The 24,391-nt window shown below is 35.8% G+C and overlaps 3 protein-coding genes across 7 annotated transcripts in view; 1 reads left to right on the top strand and 2 right to left on the bottom strand.

Annotated features, from left to right (window-relative positions):
- Nucleotides 1-706: 706 nt before the first annotated feature.
- Osbp (oxysterol binding protein) lies at nt 707-19,284 on the bottom strand. Of its 4 annotated transcripts, none has more exons than XM_043433545.1 (11): nt 18,813-19,284; nt 15,609-15,674; nt 13,377-13,582; nt 12,550-12,803; nt 11,727-11,901; nt 8,287-8,585; nt 7,228-7,463; nt 6,216-6,492; nt 4,880-5,259; nt 4,326-4,546; nt 707-3,939 (listed from the first exon to the last, which is right to left on the bottom strand). In XM_043433545.1, the coding sequence occupies exons 1-11, from the start codon at nt 18,938-18,940 to the stop codon at nt 3,797-3,799; spliced, it is 2,385 nt and encodes a 794-aa protein (XP_043289480.1). In that variant the 5' UTR covers nt 18,941-19,284; the 3' UTR covers nt 707-3,796. The 4 variants fall into 4 exon arrangements, with proteins under 4 accessions (XP_043289480.1, XP_043289477.1, XP_043289479.1 ...); XM_043433542.1 differs by having other exon boundaries at nt 11,709-11,901; nt 18,813-19,283; XM_043433544.1 differs by having other exon boundaries at nt 11,709-11,901; nt 12,550-12,800; nt 18,813-19,283.
- Nucleotides 19,285-19,664: 380 nt separating this feature from the next.
- Nucleotides 19,665-23,486, top strand: LOC122411114 (ribonuclease H2 subunit A). Of its 2 annotated transcripts, XM_043419670.1 has the most exons (3): nt 19,665-20,049; nt 20,607-21,481; nt 22,820-23,486. In XM_043419670.1, exons 1-2 carry the CDS (start codon nt 19,882-19,884, stop codon nt 21,456-21,458), a joined length of 1,020 nt encoding a protein of 339 aa, XP_043275605.1. In that variant the 5' UTR covers nt 19,665-19,881; the 3' UTR covers nt 21,459-21,481; nt 22,820-23,486. The 2 variants fall into 2 exon arrangements, with proteins under 2 accessions (XP_043275605.1, XP_043275595.1); XM_043419660.1 differs by lacking the exon at nt 22,820-23,486 and having other exon boundaries at nt 20,607-21,843.
- LOC122411125 (beaten path IIIc) overlaps nt 21,515-24,391 on the bottom strand; it is a 47,275-nt gene continuing 44,398 nt past the window's right edge. Inside the window, exon 6 of the mRNA XM_043419680.1 lies at nt 21,515-23,833. Coding sequence (XP_043275615.1) covers nt 23,763-23,833 — 71 coding nt within the window. The 3' untranslated portion in view covers nt 21,515-23,762. The remainder of the gene's footprint in view (nt 23,834-24,391) is intronic.

Here is a 24,391-nt window from a genome sequence, read left to right as displayed (position 1 = left end):
ATTGAAAGTCGTTCCCGCGCCGGGACCTATCGCCGCCATATTGTAATTCGATAATTTTCCAGCAAATAATATTTCAGGTATTTCAGATTTCAGCTTCAGCGCCGATGATCTCAAGTAAAGTAAGTCAAAACGTAATGGAACATGGGAAGTATAAAAGTTTCCCACATTTGATAAATTTTACCTTTTGTGTTATTCATCACAACAACTAAGAAACCCTAACCCAAAAATATGAGATTTCAATCGTTCTCCACAAGTAAACGGTTTCCGAAATTCCGAACGCCTCGTCTTTGTAGCGCAGATTGGCAACTGCCACAAACTTTTTGCAAAGTCGCTATGTTTGGAAGAGTTTCGAATGTGTCGTCCGAATTTTCACAAATATGTTACAGAAAACGTATTGACGAAACAATTGTTTTATAGAATCCATTTTCTTCAAATATAATTTCCAACAATTGAATAAAAAACTCATCCAAATGAGATAACCAAAAAAAACGCAAAAGATCTGTAAAAATTAGAAAATCTTCAAGTAAAACAATCATTAGTGGAGGAGTAGTGCATAAAATTCAATTTCAATATTTTTCTTGAAGATTACAATTCAAAGAAACAGCAGCGAAATTCTCGATTCGTCGATGTCCTAACTTGAAGACATTTTCGAAGTTTCGGATGGAAGAGCGGATGAAGAACAATGACTGATGACTTTGCAAAAACGTTGTTTTTGCGTTCTCTTTATTCCGTCAAAACTACTATACAATTGAAACTTGTTCGACAGATCCGTTAGCGCTTTTTCTTTGTTCATGCGTTCGTCAAAAATCTTGTGCATCTCTCGACCACAGCGCTCTAAATTAGCTGGTGGCTGTAATCGCGTCGAGTATGAGTGAAAAATCATAGATTTCCAATTCGTTACTTCTGAATCGCGAATTCGACTGGAAATTGGATCCGAAGGAACGAATCCTCATTCCTCCAACCGATGCTTCGACTTCTTTTTATTTTTTGTGACAAGAAATATAATATATACAAAGGGTATCGATTGCTCAGTCGATAATTTCAGTTGCTCGTGTGCCAAGATATTCGGAAATAACGATTAATTATATTATAAAACAGCGGAAAATCGTTGTTCTCTAACTGCATAGAAAAATTACGATTTTATTTCTCTCTCTCAGACACACTCACGCACGATCTATCAAATAATATGAAACATCCGGAAAACGTCAGAACGGTTTGAACAACAATAATAATGATCATAATCACAAAACAATGAAATAAGATATTCAGAATGTGTCGATCTCTGGTAGAAAACGAGAAATCTTAGGCACTTACGACAATAAAGATCGCTCACATGTTCAATTAAAAAATTACTACTAAATCGTGGCGTTACTTTTTACTTTTTCAACTTTCTCTCTCGCTCTCTCACTTCCTCACACTCTCTAATTTATTTGCTATTACAGAGAAAAAACGAATCCCATTGCGTAACAACTTACAAACGAATTGCTAATCTACAAGCTCTAATAATCATTCAAACTCACCCAACTCTTGACGCTCGGAGAAGATTTGCTATGTCTCGTACAGTCGTGTCAGACATTGAGTGTTCTAAACTTTTGGAATAAAAGAAAAACGAAAAGGTTTAAGAAAACGTTGAAACGATTGTAAAGAAATTTACAAAACTAAATCTCGTCAAATTCTACATCCAATAAAATCACGAAACCGGAAAATATAGTTTTATAACGCAAAAATACATATTTTAGTCAATCGATCACTCTCAAGTGATTTTATAACAATTTCGAACGATGGAAACCACTTTTCCCGCTAATAACGGGAGGCCACAGTCGCAAAAAATTAACAAGCTTATTAAACTATGCTAAGGAGCGGCGTTTTAGACTAGTCAATATCACCCGACCGTCTTTTCTACTTTAGCAAAACTTTCCTCTAAAGGCATATTGCGGGTCCTAAAACCGCGTTCGTATAAATATACAAAAAAGATGTAAATTCTGTCGCAATTTCATGAAGTAAATTTCGGCTTTAAAGCTGTAGTCTCGACGACGTATTATTTTTTTCCATATTTCTTCAAATTCAGATTACAATTGTTTTATTCCGCACCAAAATACGAAAAAGATTTACTTTGTCGGATTTGCGGCCCTTTCAGTCGATGATTCCTCCCTTTCGAATGCAATTTTTATAGCGAGGATTCGAAAATTTCACGTTCCCAGCGATAACTTCGAGACTTTTCGATGTTTAATTTTCTTCACTTTTTGAAAATTTTCCTTTTTTGCTTCTAAAAGAATGAAACATAAGAAAGTTTATTAAAAAAAAATTCGACGAGCATTTTAAAACTTGTGAATAGTCGTAAGCCTCAAAATGAGTCGCAGTCGCTAACGACGATTACAACCATTGAAAATATGACTTAGCTAAATTTCTTTCAAAGGATATCTCTCGAAAAATCATTAATAGAAAAATGATGAAGAGTCAAGACCGAAAATTGTCCAAGACATAGCGGATCTGCTCAACATCTTTGATTTTTTTTCATATACATTTTGTTGTTTAAATATTTAAATTACTTTATTTCTTCCTTTGTAATAATCAATTTGTATTCATATTGTTTACAAGTAAATATATATATTCATATATATGTATGTATATTTATATTTAAATATATATATATATATATATATACACACACATATAATTTTCCTTGATTATCGACTATTAAAATTATAGTACAGTCTGGGCGACTTAACTCGTGTCATTGAAAACCTTGGCTAGCTAATCGAACTGTTTCGCGCGAAGTCATTCGGGCAAACTGTGGGTTTTTTTTTCTTGCGGACGTACGAAAAAAGTTTTGCTCGAACGAATAAAACGTTATTCAATGTTTTGTTTTCAAACGAAACAGTGTGCGTGGCCATAATCATAAGATGATGCAGGGCGGATTTATGACTGGATTTTTCTAGTATGTCATTATATAATATGCATACGTTGACTCAAAGATCGCATATATCGTACATATATTGGTAAAAAATGTCAACGAATTTGAATTTGCAGGCGAGAAAGAAGAAAATGAGGCTTTTTTTCAAAACATTGTTAACACAGCTCGAGGCCATCCATAAATTATTATTTATTTTCGTTCGATCTTACTTTTCTTTAGATAGGAAGCTTGGACGCAGTTTTTTGAGTTCACATCAGTTAGCTCGAAATCTCATATTTTCCTTATCAACGGCACGAGCGAGGCTTTATTATTTTTCTGTACAAATTCATCCTGGCGGTGATTCGAAAAGAAAACAAGTTGATCCGGAAGTAGAGTTTTCAAAGCAGTAGCTGATTTTGCATACTTTTTCGATTATAGTCGTTTGTTCTTTAATTATTTCTTTATTTTGTTTAATCTGACTTTATAATATTTATCTTTTTTACAAAAATCAAATAATTCGTACTTGTCACTACGCATCTACGCTTTTGGGGCATGATTTAACGAAATTTACACGACATGCCAAAGAACGGGATATCACGAGCGAGTTGCCCAGACTCGCTCGGGCTCGTGGAAATGTTTTCTTGCATTTCCTTAAAACCGATAAACAAAATAGCCTTCGTCCTCGTTGGAACATCTCTCAAAGAGATTCGGAGCTTAAGCCGTTACCCTGGACCTCATCCTTGCCCAATATCACGCACTCTTACACGCGCACACACTCCATCTGTCCTTTTACCGACGACCTTTCTCCTCCTCCAGCTTTTGGGAACTTTTAGCGAAACTCAAGTTTGTCATCATCGAACTTTTACCTTAAAAGACTTTTAGTAAGAACGCGATCTCGACATACTAAAATATGCTCGGACATCTTGTCCAGTCCCCTTTCTTCTTGCACTCCCAATATTCACCGTTGTAAACGTGATAGAGACTGTCCGTGTACGGATCCTGTTGCTTTTCGAACCATAATGGCTTGTAGGCCTCGTAAGGTAAACCTGTAATTTTTAGTTGAAAACATTTTTAATTTAGTAAAAAATTCAGGAATGCAAATTATTGAAAATCAGCATTTGTGGCGTTCGAAACGTTGCTGTACATTTTCCAACTTTTTCTATCTGCGAAGTTTCAAACGTACGATCTAATAATAATTTTAACCCAGATAAATGACGGAATCAGTTCTCGATATAACGCTATTCAATGAATACAACTATTGAACGGAAGTTTTACTTCAATTAACAAAAAAAAAGGTTCGATCTACATCGATCATTTTAATATTTTAACAGAGTGAAAACGAATTTGTTAAAAAAGGCATCGATTCGATGCTATTTCTACGTGTTCACGCGTACGATACGTGGAAGCTCATGAGAAAATAAAGTTGTGTCACCTTGATCCGTCGCTTTTTCTGCTTCGCTCTCTCTCGCTCGTCTCACAGCGCGTTGTTTCTCTTCAAGACGAAGCTTTTCCGCGTTGGCCTCGTCCCAAAGACCGTTTTCCATTAATCTTTGATCGGGCCTGAGACGGGAATCCGTTGGCGCGACACCCTCTTCGGGCTCATTCAACTGACATGCCAATTCCGTGAAATAGTAATACTTTTCGCAATCATCCCTGTAACCATTTAGAATTTGTTCTTTTTCAAAAAGCATTGTAAATGTACAAGAAAATCCATAAATATCAACATTCAAAACTCAACGAAAGTCTCGTTCATTTCTTTTTTCAAGTGTAAACAGCACACTACCAAAGTAACTGTAAGAAAATTCCTTATTTTCTTACAATATCTCTATACAATGATAGAACTGAAAAAATGTTCTTAAATCCCATAATTTTAATATTTGTTTCAAATAGTGATCTTTTGTAGGTGAAATCCAGAGGGAAATTTCGCAAAACTTCAGTCTTATAGTAAAATTTAATTTCCACATCTATTCTATTTTTTACACTCACGGAGGCATTCGACGTTTCCAAGCAAGTGTGTAGGGTCCCGTTTTATATACAGGATTGTCGGGAGTACCGGAAGTGTTGATTACCGGAGCGATTTCGATCTTGGCGTCCCACGTACCCTGTACAACCCACTTGACCTCTTTGCTCGAATTCATCACGACACCTTTGACCTTACGCTGACTGTCCCTCGAGAAATACGAGTACGGTATGTACTTTAGATGACACTTTATGCCCTCCTTGTGATTTATTATGTCCATGTCACCGCTCTGATCTACCCAAAGTTTTCCCACGATTATATTGTGCACCGTCGTAGTCACTTTACGCCATGTGTAATGATTCTTCGAATTGTTGAATTCAAGATGAGCGGTTCCCAACGGTATCACCTGCCAATTTTCGATTTCACATTAGGTATCGAATCAGTACAATTTTCAGCTCTATCAACAATTTCTCAAAATTCTTTGCTCATTTTTCTCTTTGATAGTTTAAATTTTGAAACCTTGGAATCTAGCGAAAACAATCTTCACTGAATTGAAAATTGACTCAATTTCTTCTCACAATTGGGTCACACACATATATTAGACGAATGTCGCAGACTAATTTTGATATCTGCTGAAAAATACAAGAAATAATATCGTTCCACACCAACCAGCGAACTTCAAAAACTCTTTTCTTTTCATTGGCGCCTCGATTATTGATTTTAAGTTACGCCCACGCACGACTGCGGATGAAGCGGACTGCGGACGTCGATCGAAATATTCAAGCATCAAATATTTAACTACATTTTTATAGAACAGTTGTAGTGAAATGAAATTTCCGTTTTATTTTCAACCTCGTGGGTTTTTTCGAACATAAATAACTAAAAAATCTGCATCATTTATCAAATTTCACACCAATACAATAAATATTAAAGTGCAATTTCTAAACGTTTGACAATTTATTATTATATCATACTTATGTTGTGGAGTATAAATCGATACTTTTTATAATAATAAAAAACATATTAATAACGAAAAATGTACAACTTTTTTCTGTTTGTAAGCATCCTGTCGATTTGATGGTCGAGCAAAAAAAGCTGAGCTTCTGCAAGCAATTTTTGAACTCCATTTTTATTCGATTGATTTTCCAATTTTAACAATACTGTCTGTTTCGCGATAAATAATTTTCACATTCGATTGAGAAATAAGTTACGCGTGAAATTGAGTGGCAATTTAATTCTGCCAAAAATGAACGACTAATTGAATTTCTTGGAAGATCGACGAATAATTGAATTTTCAGGAAACTAATTGATTCGCTGAATTTCGAGGTGGTTGAATAAACAAAATATCCATTCGTTCTTTACCTGTAAATATTTTCCACGGAATTTGGAAGCCATAGTGAATTCTTGCCAACATCGCCATTTCCGCCCTTCGCAAAATTGGGCAACCATCGGTGGATGATGTGAAACTTGTTCCGAGACACAACGCCATCCAAGGTCATCGGTTCTGTCGCATTCATAAGTTTCGCCAAGCAGAGGATTGAAGGGTTTGCCTGTTCTCGAGGCGGTCGTCGAGTAACTCGAAACCGTGAATGCGGCGACGTAGGCCATTTGTTCATAATTGTCTGTGCACTCGGCTGCCCTGTGTTGCGCAAAAGTAAAGAAGACAATTAACGATAAAGATCTATTATTTTTTGCGGAGGAAAGAATCGTAATTGACGATCGTAGAGGGGGTAAAAATCACACCTACGAGTTTTTATTCTTTCTGATCGTTCGTACAAATTTTCATAGAGATAAATTCTAGATTTATTTCCCCTTCTTCGTAAGAAGCTCATTTATTTTTCATTGATGTGAATAAATGCATACATGACAAGAGCATCACTATTAAAAGGAGATTAAAAGTGTTAATTTACATGCAGATTTTGCAACCAACGAAAATTATTCAGACGTTGAATATGCATCGATTCTTTTTGTTTGTTCTCTTTTCTTGAAAATATCCCACTTTCTATTCTCTTCGTATATTAAACTCGTTTTACATGCAAAAAGATAACTTTACTTAATAAAAAAATAGTCTACCAACCAGCTTTTGATGTGTAGAAAAATGTTACGACTATAATTCAATTTACAAATGTATCACGGAAAACTTTGTTCCCGACGTAACGAGAGCTTGTAATTCGTGTTTATGTCAAACGACTGTTCGAAAATTTTGATCAAAGATCGCGCATTTTATATTCAAATAAATCTCTGTTTTTGTCCTAAATATGAAAAAGTTGTCCGAATTTCCCCGTTTGTTTCGTCCCGGACTTTCACGAAGGTCTAAAACAGTTGGAGCGATGCTCGTAGCCGAAATTAGATTACACTCTTGGTTGATTCTTACCTGTCGAGTATTTCTGCATACTCGTAATCCTCTGCGAGTCGTTGAAGCATACTAAGAGGTTCGGAGAAATTGACTGGCATTGGAATCTTGGACAGTTCTTTGCCAATACAGTTTTTCATTATGCTCCATAGGTTCAGAGGATAGTTGGGCTTCTCGGGTACTCGCGTTCTCCTCTTTCGCTGCGAGATCGTTGTTACCCCGGAGCTACTTCCTCCATTGTTCGATTGCCAGGCCGTCTGTGAAAACAAATAACAATTCGCGGCATTGTTTTACATCTGCAGTGGTAAGAAATGATCCAGTTCAAAAAACAATCAATATTTTGTGTAGTTTTTTTTAGTATTAATATGAGCATTTATATGTGAATGTTAATGGAGTCGTGGGTTTCGCTAATGACTATTAGATATGTTTTTATCATAATACCAATTACAAATATTCTAATATTGTATACAAAGAGGAATTGAAACCAGATTAAATGAATATTTTCATTTACATATGAAAATTTTATAGCAGAAATAATAGGGAAATTTTAAATCATAATGAGTGAAGAAGAAGATGACGAATGCAGTAAATTAATTAATAATCTGATCCAAACTAGCACTTTGGACACTATTTAGATGATTGTACATTTTTTTTTAAACATCAATGTTTGAAAAATTGGAGAATAGAGTAGAAATAAAATGTGCAAGTATCCAAGATTGATGGAAGATTTCCAGATTACAAAAAAAGACGGTTTGTGAGTTTAAGACTGTATTTACTGACACAAAATCTGATAAAAATAGCATCTACTCAATTGCAACAGATTCCCAACAATAGGAAAGACTCTCTGCGCTCGGGATATTTAAGGGAACTGTGACAAAATCATCAAAAATTAGGGGAGTAGGTTACAAAATTAGAGTATAGTGACACAATTAATGAGTCGCAAAAATCTGAAAGAAATCCAGTGATATTAGATAGAAGAATTAATAAATATGGATGAGTTAGAAATATTTGACGAATTTTTATGAAGCGATAACAGTTTCGAAGATTATCAAAATCATCAGAAAAGAAATCAATACTTACGTCGTCCAGTTCTGTGATGGAAGCGCCTTGGGCCGGTTCAGTGGCAGCAGTGGAATCGGTCACGATGAGGTAGGATTCTCCTCTAGAAGTATCGTTTCCTGATAGTGGCATTTGAGGATCTCCCTCAGAACTAGATCCATCGTCACTACCCTGCGAATCGTTTCTGCTTCTCTCGTGCGAGAGTGAGTTTCCCGTTGCACCGCTCGGTATAGTCAATGTGAATGTATCCGACTCTTGAGCATCATAGAACTCCACGCCGTCCTCTTCGTCTTCTGACGGTGATGTGTTTGCCGGAACGTCTGAGTTGCAATTTATCCAAAATTAGGGAAATTAAATAATAAAGAATGCACAGGGGAACAAATGAATCGATTATGCTGATGAGGCATCCGACAAGAATGAATTATTTGTTTAAAAAATCAGATCAAACGCTTGATAGAAAAAAATTCCTGATGATTAGAAAGGACAAAAACGTGACAATGAATTTGCAAAAATTAAAAATAATACGAAAAGTACGATATTCGAAAATAAAACGATAGGAAATCCACGAAAAAAGTGAAGCACACTTGAAAAACTCAAAATTCACGTAAATCAAAGTGAACACACACTGACATTGATCAAAACTGGAAAATACTTTGCCTAATATTTTACATATTTCTTGCTCGTTTGAGCATATTCACTGATAGTATATTATAAATAAAATAGACGTTCACCTGGTGGACCTCGAGGATATTAATACAAAAGATTCATTTAAAATCGTCGGAAGCGTCGACGCGGTCTCGACGTGAACTCTACTAAAAGCGCCTGCCAACCGCAACTTTAGTTCGTTTGGCTGGTCAATCGTATCGTTTGCTTATCTCACATATATTTCTCCTTTTCTTCCCCTATCCCGCCGCTCGTGTTCTATCGTGTTCGAATTCGAATTATATTTGTTTTCTTTTTTTATTTCACTCATACAATTTATCGATGGTCGTTCGAGAGACCCTCCCCTGCCCCCTCGAGTCCCCACCACGACGACACTACAAGAAATTCAGGAATGATCGACGAAATATGGAAGAAAAAAAAATAAAATAGCCACCAAAGTCTGACAAGGCCATCCACGTCAGTGTCACTCGAGAAAGGTGTCAAAGTGGGGGATTTATCTTTTGCTCTCTCCCTCCCTCTCTGACACCATTATATACATCGCGAAATTCTCAAATAGCAATACACACGTTATTTCGTCAATCTACTGTGTCAAGCCAGTTTTGTAATGTTACGGGACGAGATTGAATCATCGATGCGAATCTTCGATGTGTGATGTGTGTATATCGAGTAATAACAATTCCCGCGGTGCACGCGAGCACGGGCATTCGACTTCAGCGCCATCTCATGCTAATTCGAATAAACCTTTCAGTTAACGCGGTAAAATTCAGATTTTTTTACTTCGCCCCGAGATCTGTCCATATGCATTTGGAACAATTACACAATTTGTTTAGTATATTGAAAAACGTCAGTCTGATTATCTGACGAAGAATATTTTGGTTATTCATTTTTCATAATTACTACTACTTCTGAGAATAAATGTTTTCAATGATAAAAACATTCCTGATTTGAGATAATCGGCAATCACATTAAAAAACATATACTTCGTTGTGGCATTGCAGGAAAATATTGTGGAAAATTTTTTGAGAGTCAAAAAAAGTATCTTTCGATCCTAGAATTTGGGGCCGAGAATGAAACGATCAGAAAAGTCTCGGATCAAATGTTGGAATGACTCAAATTTCGAACAGCTAAAATCTCGAGTTTATAAACTTCAAATGATAATATGGAGACAGATAGATTCGACTGGAGCTTTGAATGCCTAAAATAAATAAAGCAGAAACTGCAAGGTTCGAAGCACGTTTACAGGGAAAATAGAATGTAACAATCGCCCATAGGACGATGACTAAAATATCGATTTTTCGAAAATTCGACTATCACTCTTTCGATTCATAAATTACTAGTCAGTGATACTGTGAAAATTCACAATTTTGAAAATATAATAACGAAAGACCAAATATTACTGAGGTTGAAATACTGAAACACCAAAAAGTCGAACAGTCAAAATAGCGAAACGTTAGAAAGTCGATCGATCAAAATAGAGAAATGCAGTGGAGCTCCAAATACACGCGTCTCACTCACTCACTTACTTAGACCGGTCATCTCCAATTTTAAACATCGCCATTTTGACTTTCGCCTTTTTTGCATATCTAAGTTTTATAGGCTCGAAAAATTCACTTTCGATTTTTTGCTACTCGATATTCTGCTGGTCTGTCTGTAAAACAATTACTCTCCATTTTGAATTCGAAAATATGAACTTTTCACGTTCGGATGGTCTGTTAAAATTGCATTCGAAATGAAAACTATTGAAATATATATTTTCGGGTAAATACGAATTCAAAGAAGGAATTTTTAATTAAATACGCAATCTGCTGAATAGTCGATCGAGAATAAGAATTTCGAATTACTTATTTTTCTCCAAACTGATATCACAACTTTTAAAATTTCGAAATATCGACCGTTCTATAATTCAGTTATTCGACAATTCCTGTATCCAGTTTTTTTTTCCCAAATAAAAACTGAACTCGTTTCGAAAGTTGATTACGTCGTTATTATTGTGAGTTAGCGGAATAAAAAGGTCGACGAAAAGGAATCGTATGAGAAAACCTTGAATAGGAATTATGAAAAAACTGTTAAATCATCGTTACTGTCTTAGAGAATTAATAGTTACACAGACATTAAATTGTACTCCACATTAATTATGAAAATTCCTCAAACATGGGTGTAAAAATCAATGGTAATGCTTGGCAGGTGCACTAATTTTTTTTCGACACTCTATGAATTCGCGTTACTTTGAATTATCGAACACCGAAAGGTTTCTTATTCAAAAACTAACTCTGACGCGTTAATTTTAAGATCACTATTTCTGTTCGAATATCTGGAGTCTCCCTGCGATGATATGACAACTTCGAGCTAAAAATTCTGTCAAAGGTGCTCTTCACAACTCTCTAAAATTTATGAAGCGAGATTCTATCCTACACAAATTTCATTTTTTTTAAGGAAACCCCACAACAGAGTCAGAAACGATTCCAACCTTTTCTTATTATAAAATGCTTTTGGAATGTGTCAAAAGATTCAACTATACAGCGTTCTCTTCATTTTTTTAATGACGAAGAGAACGGTGTACAAAAAATTTTTAATACAAATAGAAAAAAACATTTTTCTACTAGAATCTTGGGTCGTTTTTTTCCACGTTGTAGGGTTTCAGGATGAAAAAGCAAAAGCTTGTGGACACAACGCCTCAGTGGAAAAATCATCGAATAATAAGCACATTGCTGGTCATTGAATTAGTCGGACTAAATGTTTAAATAAGTTATTAAGTATTAAGTAACAAAATGCAACATTACGAGACGGTCTGTGTCCACCTGCCGGTATAGACGACGGTAGAGCATGCTGAGCTGCTTCCTCGAGATGAGAATGTTGACGTGCAAGTTGCTCAACCATTTTCTCTATTCGTACTTTTTGATCGCGCTCGTGCTGAAGTAGCTTTTTCCATTTGGGTTCCTGCTGTTGAGCCAGTTGGAGATAGTCCGAGCTCGTCTGCGAATAAAAAACCAACATTCTTCCAAAGTTATTTACAGCTTTTTCAATTATTGAATTTTCTTCCAAGGGTTTAAGCCAAAAAATCAAGTACTTTGAATTTTTCAAGAGAGATTTTGGAGTCCATGGACAGTTTTTATCGAACAGTTAATTAACTGAAGCATGCTAAAAAATTGCTTGAATTAAAAAAAAAACGAAGTACCAGTCCAATATTTTTTCGACCTCACACAATTTTCAATGTGCAATAAAATACACATTTTTTTCGATTCAACGTTTTTGCCAAAGTATCTTTGTTGGAAAAATGAGAAAAAATTTTGTACCAGACACGAAACAATTGTCGATAACATAAAAACTATGGAATGTAACGCAGAAATTCTGCTTTTTTTTTCTAGCTACCTTTAAATGGAATCGAAAAAAAGTTTTTCTTTATTTCAGGTTAAAAAAAATCAGGGAAAATTACTTTTTTTTTTTTTTAAGTCGAAATTATTATTCCGAAAGGTGAGAAAATTCCAGCTCGTTACGTGACGTCCCTCGATACGTTCGCTGCTAAAATATCTCAAAATCGCAATCGTTTGTGTCGGATTATTTTTTTCCTCCCTACAAAATGTTTGTTTCGTGGTAATTGAAAATCGGCTTATAGAAACTTACACCTATCATCGCATTAGCTGCAATTCGGAAGGCTATCGCTCGCTCGTGAACCGCTTTGATCTTCGCTGAGAATTCGGGTACCCCGGGCTCGAGGGATTCCAAATCAATGAGAGCACGCTGGAGACTCGTTGCTCTTTTTGCTATGAGGTCGTTACACGTCTGCAAATCCTCGAGACGTCCCGTCAAATCTTTTATTATCGAGGCCTGTTCACCCTTCTGATTCTCGTTGTCTTGATACTCCTCCTCCTCTTCTTCTGGACAAAAAATCAGCATGAAGCAATCTCCGGACACACTCGAATCTCAGACGTACATATTTTTCAATAAATCAAGAAATCAATGACAGAAATGAATTTTTTGATCTTTGAACTTCTCTTTTAAAAACGAACACTTTTAAAGCTACTTTTTTTCGATACAAAAAGAAATAGTTATTTACGAAAAGAAAATTTTTCGGTCCATCACCGGAAGAGTGTTGGACTATTTTTAAAGGCTCTTGCACGAGTTTTCATCTTCGAGGGAAAGAGTTTTCGTTTTTATGTAAAAATTGAATTTCAACTGAACTGGGAACTCGAAACTCGAACTTTTGAATAAGATCATCGAATTTTGTTCAACAAACGAGATTCAGAGATTCGTAAATACTTCCAATGGTGACAAATGAATGAAACTAAAGTAAGTAAAAAAACGTTTTCAAAAGATTCAACAATTCTTGAGACATCAAATTTTTTCTCGTATATTTTAATTAAAAACAAAGAGCAAAGGAATATGGAGAAGGACGAGAGACGTTGGAGAGTGCAAGGAGAATGTTGAACATTAAGGTTGCTCGAACGAACCTGATTCCATAGCCTGAATGGCCTTGGCTTTGGCAAGTTCCAACGCAGTGACCCATTGTTGTCGTTCGACCTCTGTTGCTGCTTTGATGTGAAAGGTTTGAGTGCCACCGTTGCTGACGACGAAGGTACAAGCATCGACGGTGTGTATTAAGGCCCCGTGTAACGAAATCGTTCCACGGCAGGTGTGCGCCATTTCGGCTGGGCTTCTAAACAAATTACGTGAACAGACGAGTTTCTCTATGCTACTCGTACCAAGAAAATATTGGGATCGGGATGACGGACGTATCGTCGTAAAAAATACTTCATAATGTGCGCAAAGAAACTCAATTCAAAACCTCGATAGCACACCTCCGAATACTCGTTAATATAAATGCGACAAAACCAAAAGATTGTTACGTGGAAAAAAAATGCATTATTTCTCTTTGTTTTAATGACTGACAAAGAATCGATGGAAGGAGCTCGAGGATAATGATTCATGACGATTCAACTGACGAGTAAACCCATCCACAAAATGACAGCACGAATAATCTGCATCGCCTTCGAGGGGAACAAACTTATCGTAAATAAAGCACGAGCTCATGAAAAACGTGACATTCCTCGTACCGCCTTAAATAAATATTGTAAATGATAATAATCGTAGCAAGAATGGTGCGTATATCGATGCCATGCATCCTCGTGGGACAATCAATCGAATCTCAATCGGGGAAGATGAAAATTCAATTGGACGAATTGAGCATCGATCCGACATAGATTGTGCAATTTCAAAGCCCGTTGTTCCGTAAGCGCACGGTCTGCAATAGTCCGTTTCTTATTTTGGTGCGAAGGAATTTGAAAGCTTTTGTGCCGAACGTTTTTCGCATTTTTTAAATGGAATATTTAAATGTTTGTTTTTCATTGTGCGTATCTTCGAAAGAATTTGCTTGGATATTTAGCTCCACGTTAATTATTAACGAAGTTTTGAGAGAACGAGACCTCCCAAAACTTCTTCGATATTATTTGACGAATCGTTTATTTTCAACAGCTTTTAATCGAACGTTAGCGTTGCGACATCTTGCAAAACAATGAACGACACTGTGCGACATAAAAAGTGTAATATTCTGCCGAGGACACATTTGCGGTGTGCAGCTTTACGATGATGAGGAATGGGAACATAAAAACGAGGGAAAACATGGCGTTACATGGCAGTTTCCCTCGCTCGTCGGAAACTACAACGCGAACGCAGCTCCACCGTGCGGAATAACTCGAAACTCGATTCTATCAATACACGTCGTTTTACATGTACTTCCTTCATGTGTGTCTACGCACACGCAGCATTATGCAACATCGTGACTATTACAAAAAATAAATAACTCTCCGAGACACGTGCCTCCGACACGCTCGCTCAAACGATTCGTTCCATGTAGATGAGACTGAAAGAGTTTTTTCGATAAATAACAACGAACAATGAAATTAGAACAGAAAGTTACGTGTCATTGCTATTCTGCACAGTACCGGAAAAATCAAAACACTGCCCCGAGGCGAAGACTATTTTTCGTGTCTTTTAGCTCTGCATTGATCCTGAAATAAATATCGAGGGCGCTCATCCAACGTTTCCAGAAGAAAACTAAAAAAAAATTTGTCGGAAATGAATGTTCGTAAAACTTGGCAGATTACTAATTATTCCGATTTTTCGAACCGCGGAGTTTTGATGCCCTGGATTGAACGATTCGATTCGGGATTACGTGAATTGTTTTTTAATATTTCGAGACTTTTTTATGGAGTTTTATAAATCGGCCATTGTAGCGATGTATTAAAGCGAGATAGAGTCGAACGTTTGGTGAGGAAGGTCGTGTACGAGGGAGGAATGATTCCGTGAAGAATTGAAATTGAAGTGAAACGTGTCAAGCACCAGCGGCAGGTCGAAAAGCAAGAAAGTGCGAAATAAATGAAAAAAAATAAGGAGACGAGGATTAAGGGAGCGTGGAGAAACGATCTTGTCGCGTGAAGAATGAATTATTACATTTGAATAAAAAGAGATTGCGATCTTTTGAGAAATGAGAATTCCTCGAGAATTCATTAATGTAAAGTGGTTTTTTGTCGTTGTCAAGACATTCGGTACTCGGAGAAGGAGTTTTCGGAAGGTCAAAGTTTTCAGAGTCCCTTCTTATATTCTCATTTCGCATCTTTTTTTTTTTGTTTATTTGGTTTTTTAGTCTTTACGTCTCGTTTTTTGTTTTCAATTTTTTTACTTACTCGGAGGCTCTGCCAGCCCTCCGCTTGCGTCGCGCCGAAATCTTAGGCCCCCCTGTCGGTTCAGCCCTAAACAGTCCACAAAACAAATAGGCCCACGTTCACTTGGTGCACATTGTTAAAGAAAAAAAAGAGGGTTTTGTTGTATTTTTTTCTCAATCGATTCTTTTATCTCTTACTTTTTTCTCGTAATTCCGTTTGTCTTTAATTTCGTATTGATCGATCGAGGCTCGGTCTAGATTGGATTTGAATGAAGGCCTTGAAGTTAAGGTAATCGGAGCTTTTTTCGTTCGAATGTATTTCTTTCTCTTTTTTACGAATTCAGTAAATTGGCGAGTCTAACGTATGCTTCGATTGAGTGATTTTGTTGAATTTATTATTTTTCAATTTACAGGTTAAATTAGGGATTGGACACTGCGAGGCACAAGACAAGTACGTAACCGAAGATCAAATCTAGCAAGGGGAAATAAGACAGAACGCACGAGGAGGAAAAACATTCAGGAATTCGACATTCACCTTTTGTCCTTTCTTTCACTTCTCTCAAACGAAGAACTATCAAATTTTTCTGCTTCACATCATAATTATCAGAATTAAATAATGATCGATTTGTTGGTTCTGTCGATAACCAAGGACTGACGTCTCAATATAACAATGGCGGTAAACGGAAACGTAACCTCTGTTAAATGATCGACGACACATTGGGCTAAAAATATTTATGTTCGATATGTTTCCTTACGAATGGTACAAATGTTCAACACACATTTATATACACAGGAAAAGACGCAAAATATATATACAAGTGTCATATATGTACTTTGCATCGAGTGCCAAGGTCTGCAAGGCCAGAAGACAGAGGCAGAGAAAAAAGAAAAAAAACATTAAATGGCGCTAACGAGTCTTCGGTCTAGTAACATAACAATCCGCCACATGTGATAGCGAGAATTGCTTTCACAAACATGCGAGTGATTTATCAATTTCAATGTGCTATTACAAGAATAATACTCGTTCAACTATATACAACGACAATCCTCTCGATGATGGGAATGAAAATATATGAAACATCAATTATCATTGCACAATATTATTATGAGGCTTTCTCTCGGCAAAATACTCATCTCGAAATCGTTCTATTTTTAATGGAGATGAAAAATCATTGGAATGGTTCGAAGAGATGAAAATATTCGTGTTATATAGATTCTATTTTGAAGATGGATTAACGTATTTGTATTCTTATAATTTTTTTTTCAGCCATTTAACTCTTCTAGAGAGGTTTTATTCGCTGATTCAGTAAATTTTATGTTTCTTTGTGCATGCTCATCGGGGTCACAATACAATTAGTTACTGGTCTAGCAAAGTATTTATTTTCATGCGGAATATGGAACGTGCGGGTATTTCAATTCTCTTCTCAAATATTTCGAATGTTTTGTAACAGCTTCTATTTGTCGGGTATCAATCTTTTGCTCTTGGTTTTATTTCATTAGGCATTTTGTGGTAATGATGTTAACCGTGATGAATAAAAATGTTCTATTTTTGGTCATGTCGTTATTTTATGTCAGATGGTTTTGTGTCTATTTTTTTCCTCGAGAAGTTGAAAAAAAAACCATCAGGAAACTTTTACAGACTGTCCCTGTGTACCATTTGATCTGACAAAAAAGTTTTTATTGCCTTTTTATAGCGCACCAATTGAATTTTAATAGCAATGGAAAGGTGAAAACCTAATCCAAGCAGAATTCGAATTCTAATAACTTTTTGTATCTTCATTGAATCCTCATTCCTCAGATAAACCTTGCAGTTGAATTGAGCTATTGAAAAAAATGCTAATTGAGAAGCCAGTGGATATTTAGAGAAGGAAGCTCTGTCAGTTGTTTTTTTCTTTATAAACATTTTTGCCGATTTAGAAAAATCTTGAGGGTTGTCTACTTTGGTTTGATACAATTGGAATATTTTCATCACAGATATAACAAAATTTCTTTGTTTCCAGTTCTAGAATGATGTAAATCCTGAAGTTTCTGTTACTTGTTCCATCATTATGTTTATGAGAGATTGGAAATAAATAATTCATTGTAAACCGATTGAAAACAAACTCCGTTATATCTTCAAAATAGAAAAAATGTCCATATTATTTAGCCTAAGCCTGATATATGCTAAGTTGGAATTATTCAATGAATTCCCCATGAATAAAATAACACATCAAGGTAGAACTTGTGCTTCACTTCAACAAAAGACGTACATTGGCGATAAACTTCAACTAAGCAGTGCTCGAATAAAAGCCTTTTCTATGCTAGCATTGCGCACCAGTTTTTTGAAAAATTATGTTGCAAAAATATTTAAAAATCTTTATTCAGCTTTGTAACATTCCCAAAATAAATTTATGACAAAATATAGACGAAAAAATAGAATTTTATCTAAACTACATAAGCTTTCTTTGTACCCTTTAAAATTAACGAAAAAGGTATTTTGACATCATGCATTAGATATGATAAATTGTGTATCGAATCCGAAAAACTAGTGTAACAGAAAAAAATCAATTGAATCGGGTGTAACGGAACGTTCAATCTTTAGGCTACGTACAAAGCTCGTACATGCATAGCTTACTGCAAGGGAACGATAGAAAAAGGATGCACAAAGATTTGTAATAAACTCAAAAGAGAAAAGGTATTCAAACAATGAGATTAATAATAACAATGATGACAATAACTTGATTTATAAACAAGGAACATTGTCAATCCCTTGCGTTTATGTTTGACACAGTTTTTCAAGTTTGAGGAATAAACAAAAGGGTTTTGTTGAAAGGGTGCAAAAGCTATTGAAAGGGACTGCTTGGTAAATAAGTTTCGAGAGACAAGGTGGAAGGAAAAGTGTAAATAAAGAGGTCAACGCGCGACAGCAAGTTTAACGTGTGGTTTGCAGTAGTCTCTGAAGGAAAACTTCAATTCATGCGTTTTGCGTGTTTGTGTACGCGTGACAGCGGGTGATAATCAATAATTATAGAAAAACGGGCTATCGAAAGATTGAAGAAAAAATTGAATCGCATTTTCAGAGTTTTCTGTTTCATTTATTCGGTAACGACGAGACGAATTTTCGACGGGAGTACTTCCGGGAATTGCGAAATACTCGCCCACGTTGACAGCTGACTCTCGTAATACGTTTGGGAGATTCCGGGTATTTCATTTTGTTTCTAATGAAAAATGATAATAAACAAAATACCTGTAGTATGACAGGAGGCCATTTGACAGAACGAACCATCTTCGCTGGTAACCTTTCAGATAATTCGTCCATTTGAACAGCCAGCCCTTCACTTCCTGAGTACCGTGCTGAGGCTTCGTGTCACTCATATTTTTATTTCTTTATATATCTGTTTTAGCTTTTGTTTTATTTTCCTAACGTTTTTTTCGATTTCTCTTCGTGCCTCCTCACGCACCGTCTGTTTTTGTAACCACCCTTCGCCTTCGCCTTCGCCCCCCGAAAACACTTATCGCTCCAGCCGTTCCTCTTTTTTTTCTCGCTCCTTATACGTATTATTTTTTTTTTACCTCGCGCACCTTACCAGACCACCTCTTTTACCCCACGATCCCCACGATTATTAAATGCGCCCCGAATCTCTTGCGATCCACGTATACACATCAAATGATTCGTCGTGTCATTGTTACTACAGTTCACGATCCAACGGACATGAACAGTGATGAATAATGATACTGATAGGCGGGTAACCTTTTAAATTATTTCGACGAATGGCACCATTTTCTAGGCGGAAATCGTGTTCGCTGTGAAAATTCACCCATTGCTCTGTCACTTCCGTCTTTATCGATTCACACCAGAGGGCCATAGTGCGTATTATTTTGCCGTAGATATATACCGTTAGTCGATTATAGTGTGTTTTACCAATCGAGCCGTAATAAATGAAGAATATTTACAAATTTATAAAATCCGATCCATTTTAAAATTATCATGGATTCAAAATATTCAGTTAATTTCGATTGAATAGAGTTTTCAAATATTGAAGTAATATATCAATTGCAAAAATGATACTGCCCATTAGTCGGAACACACTTGAATCGGTCGTCGTCAGAGGGACGCTAAATGGGGTTGGAGTTGGATTGTCGTGTGTGCTTACCTCTCTACCTTTAATCCGGTTACTTTTTCACCGTCCTGAATTTTGTTATGTCGATTTTGGCGGTTGTTCTGAAAAAAACACTTCTCTTCAAAAAGGTTAATTACTCGCAGTGCTAATTCATAAACATTGATTGAATTCTTCCAAATTTTATAAGAACTCAGAATGGGCGAGCCTGAAGAATTGGTGGATTCCGGGAAAATCAACGATTCTGGTAATAATGCTGGCACGATTGATAAATACCAAGACGAGGATCGAATAACGTGTAGACAGGATTTGATACCGTATTTTCAAAAGATTGATAATAGTATCAACAAATTACATTGCTCAAAGGTATCGTACCAAAATTCATTAGTAATTCTCTGTGTAGAAATGATTTTGAATTATTGCTCGACTTTTTTCCTTATGATTGTTTCGTCCAATTTTTTTTAAAAAACTTCTACCCAATTTCAAAAGAATTCTGAACACTCGATTTGACATATTTCTCATCAAAGATTTTTCAATTATATGAACATTTCTTAAGAGGAAGCATTGTAAAGTTTCAAATTCTTAGAATCGCTACTTCCCTGAGAACTAGTATTTTTCTTAAAATTTCCATCAACTCAAATGTGTTAGTTCATTGGTAAAAAATGAAACCTTTGACCATTTATGTTCTTAAGGATAGTCCAACATACAGATTTTCCAAAACTTTAGGTTTTTGCAAAAATATGTATCCCACACATTAAATCGAACTCAAACAATAGACTGATAAGTCACAGTTTCGATTCTCCAAACATTTCAAGAACTCTTATTCCTTAGTTTCAGAACCAAAATAGTTTTATTCATTCATTTCTCAAAGACGGCTCCACTATTCAAGAAGACTAATTCTCCATAAATCTCTCTTCTGTCAGGTGCCAAAAATTTGTAAAGAGGAACCATGTCAATTGGGTGTAGACGAAGCTGGTCGTGGGCCGGTGCTAGGTCCAATGTCTTACGGAATAGCTTATGCGCCGTTGAGCAGAAAGCAAACATTGGTAGATTTAGGTTGTGCAGATTCTAAGACATTGACGGAGGAACAGAGAGACAAGATATTCGACAAGATATGTGAGAAGCATGAGGAGATGGGATGGTCAATAGAGGCGATATCGCCAAATGTGATAGCGAACAGCATGTACAGTCGAAGCAAAGTATCGCTGAACGATGTGTCAATGAATTCTGCGATAAATCTGATAAAACTAGCGATTGATGCAGGAGTCAACGTGAGAGAAATTTATGTCGATACAGTAGGAAAGCCAGAAAAGTATCAGGCGAAATTGAAAGCCATATTTCCAGATATAGAGAAAATCACAGTGGCTAAGAAGGCTGATTCAACTTATCCGATAGTGAGTGCTGCAAGTATATGTGCCAAAGTATCGAGAGATCACGCATTGCGAGCTTGGCAATTTCGTGAAGGAGACTACAATTCAGAATATGGTAGTGGATATCCCAACGATCCATTGACAAAAAAATGGCTCACTGAAAACATTGACCAAGTTTTTGGATTCCCACAAATAGTGAGATTCAGTTGGTCGACCGCAGAGAAAATATTGGAGTCTAAAGCGCTCGCGGTTGAGTGGGAAGACGTGGAGGACGAGGCGGAATCTCCGGCAGCTCCTAAAATATTGAAATTTTTTGCTCGCACACCACCGGCTTCAGGGAAAGCTCAGCGATCGAAACACTCATTTTTTTCCGATCGTTGTCTCACCAATACTGTCGATCTCTAACAATTCTTTGATCCATGCGAGAGGTAGATTAATCGTTGAATCAATATTTTTCTCAATTCTTTTTCCACTTATCGACATGTAACATTCTTTATTATTGATATTATTAGATCATGAAAGAAAGAAAGTCGTATCATTCATTTTTCAATATATACATATTTACAAAGTTTTCTTACACGTGACACTCAGTGAAAGGCTAAAGGTATTTTTTTGTCGTTTCCTTGCATTTTCTCTCAGATTTCCAACGAGAATTCGTCTGTTTTTTTTTTCTTTCAATGAAGTTACTTCCAATCGGTTAACAATGGGAATGTTTTTTTGTTCTCGCTCCCTTCTGTAGCATTTCAAATTTAACGCTAGAAATTCGATGAATACAGTTATACATAAACAACTTTTATACGCCTTTTTTTCGTACAATTATTTCGCGTTCTCTTATTTCTTTCTTTATCCTTTTACTCTTTAAATCCTCCAATCGCGGTGTACAGAATATATATTTTTATAACTTATATTTAAAAATGATTCTTTTTATTTTTTTATTCGCTTTACGATTAGTGTAACGTACGAGTAAGTATCTTTATGGACTAGATCAGTAAAAGCTGGAAATGAAAACATCTTTTAATCGAGATTGGGGAGAAGAGGATTCGTCTCGATATTAGAGGATTTAAGCGTTCATGAGAACATTTCTTCACCCACGCTTCCTCGTGAATTCCACCGCTGTATACATATACACTTTTTCTTACTGTCATTTTTTTGCATGTAATACGTGCGTTTGACCATCGATTGAACTTCGTTTCGTCCCTGTGTCTATTGAAATATCTATTTCATGAAATAATAATTTCTATATGAAAAAAAATTGTAATGCTCCTGTGAATCAATTCGATTTTCGTTAAGAGAAGTTTCGTTCATTGAGAAGTTACAATGATTTTAGTTCATCGAATTTCCAGACTTTGCCGATTTTCAAGAGATCTAAACGAATTTAGCTGATCAATTTTTGACAAACTGTTCCAACACTCGTTCGACAATGAATGATATTTCAGTTCATCAATTACATCTCTTTTTTTTCTTTTATTTTCTTTCTTTTGCAGAAAGTGTTTGAGCAATTTCAGCAATTTTGTGAATTTGATGTTGAATATTTTTACAAAAATATGTGCAGAGTTTATGATTATTCATGAATTTTTTCTTTTTTTTTTCAAGTTTTAAGAAAAACATTGAGAAAAATGTTTAAATTTATTACGTGTAACGAAAAAAAAGTAATTATGTCTCAACCGTTATTTCCTTTCAACAATCTTATGATTTTACAATCCTAATTATCATTAATGAACGCAAAGTATCAAAAACGATTGAAATTGGTCTTGATTTTTTTCCAGTTGTAAACATTCGGCACGCAGTATTTAGTTGTGAAATATCAGCAATGCATCCTCAAGCGAAATCATCGAGTTTCTACAATCGTTGGAAGAACGAGTTTCACCATCCGAGTATTTTCACGAGAAAAGGAAACATAAATCTGAGAACATCACATTCGGTACACGTAATTGAAGAATTTCAAAATACCGAAAAGTCCAATGAAATTTCAACGAAGTACGAGGAAGTTTTAGCCACAAAATCTATCAGCAGCACCCTTCATGCAGAAATACTTTTCTGGAATCATAAAACTGTTCAATATCCGGAACGAAAAGTTCAATCCCTGGTCAAACGCATCCGTGAGAATCGGAGTCGGAAACGTAATGGAAATAGCGCGAAGACACGATTACGACGATTTTATCGTTTGTTATTCCTCACGTGACTAGCAATCGAATATTCGGCCATTCGATCGTTACGATAGAACATTTATCGTTTTGAGACGTACTTCATAGTGATTTTTTTTTAAATTTCTTTTCGTAATTCTTTGGATATTAGAAGTAATGGATATATCTATAGATACGTCGTTGACGCTTCATAATTTCAATATTCTCTCGGTACGGTACGCTAAGTGCGATTATAAAAAATAGAAACAACGATAATTTATAGAAGTTATACGTCATATACGTATATGTGCATATACATGGATATTCGACATATATATATTCACATATATTTATATTCATATTTCGAATTGTTGACTCATTGGAACGATGAGAGATAACTCGACGACCTTGGCTCGAATAGCAACATCTCATCGTCGTCGTTCTCATCTTTTTCTTCAAATTCTTTTTCTTTTTCTTCTTCATCCTCATCCTCATCTTCTTCTTCTTCTTCTTCTTCTTCTTCTTCTTTATTTTCGGGCAACAATTTACTCGCAATGGTTCTTGCAGTTTCACGAAAGTACCTTTTCTACCGTAGAATCAACAGTCCTGTTAGTACGAGTAATAGAACACACCCAGTGGCTCTTCGACTCGAACCTGCTGTAATAAAATCACACATTACGTTATTCCATCCGCCCTTCTATTAAGTTTGGATTATAGGGAACGTTCTTTCTGTCTCGCACACTCTTTCTTCACCTCTTTTTCTGGCCCTCAATTCTCTTTTTACTGCTATTAACCTTGACTAGGTGCTAGAATCATACGAAATCTCTTTATTCGCTTTTTTATTTAGCACTCTTTCGAGTATTTTACTTTAGTTCGAGACTGAAATTCATCCGGCTCGTAATTTCGTTTTGATTTTCAAATTTTATCTCAAAAAATGAGATTTCACGTTTGTCTTTATCAATAACCACGAAACTTGTTGACTATCAGTATTATGGGAGTACAATTATCGTAAAATATTTCGAAAATAGTGTGAAAAGTGAACTGATCAAGGTAGAAATAATTGTCACACGGAATGATGGACGTTTACATAATTTTCTGACGAAAAACCAAGTTCACTCGATCAATGCACGCGAGAGGCTAAATATCTTGAAATAATTTTAAAACATTTCAAAAGTTTTGAGATGCGAAATAAGCCGAGATTGAAAAACGAGCACA

This window comes from Venturia canescens, chromosome 1, assembly GCF_019457755.1.
Source record: "Venturia canescens isolate UGA chromosome 1, ASM1945775v1, whole genome shotgun sequence".
In the NCBI taxonomy this organism is placed as follows: domain Eukaryota; kingdom Metazoa; phylum Arthropoda; class Insecta; order Hymenoptera; family Ichneumonidae; genus Venturia; species Venturia canescens.
This window is presented reverse-complemented; position numbering and strand designations above follow the sequence as displayed.

Coding starts and splice junctions, on each gene's coding strand:
- LOC122411114 (XM_043419670.1), top strand. CDS start 19,882: ATGGGCGAGCCTGAAGAATTGGTGGATTCCGGGAAAATCAACGATTCT. Junction 20,050..20,606: donor ACAAATTACATTGCTCAAAG/GTATCGTACCAA, acceptor CTCTTCTGTCAG/GTGCCAAAAATTTGTAAAGA.
- Osbp (XM_043433542.1), bottom strand. CDS start 18,940: ATGAGTGACACGAAGCCTCAGCACGGTACTCAGGAAGTGAAGGGCTGG. Junction 12,804..13,376: donor CATTCAGGCTATGGAATCAG/GTTCGTTCGAGC, acceptor TTTTTTGTCCAG/AAGAAGAGGAGGAGGAGTAT. Junction 7,464..8,286: donor CCATCACAGAACTGGACGAC/GTAAGTATTGAT, acceptor TTGTTTTCACAG/ACGGCCTGGCAATCGAACAA.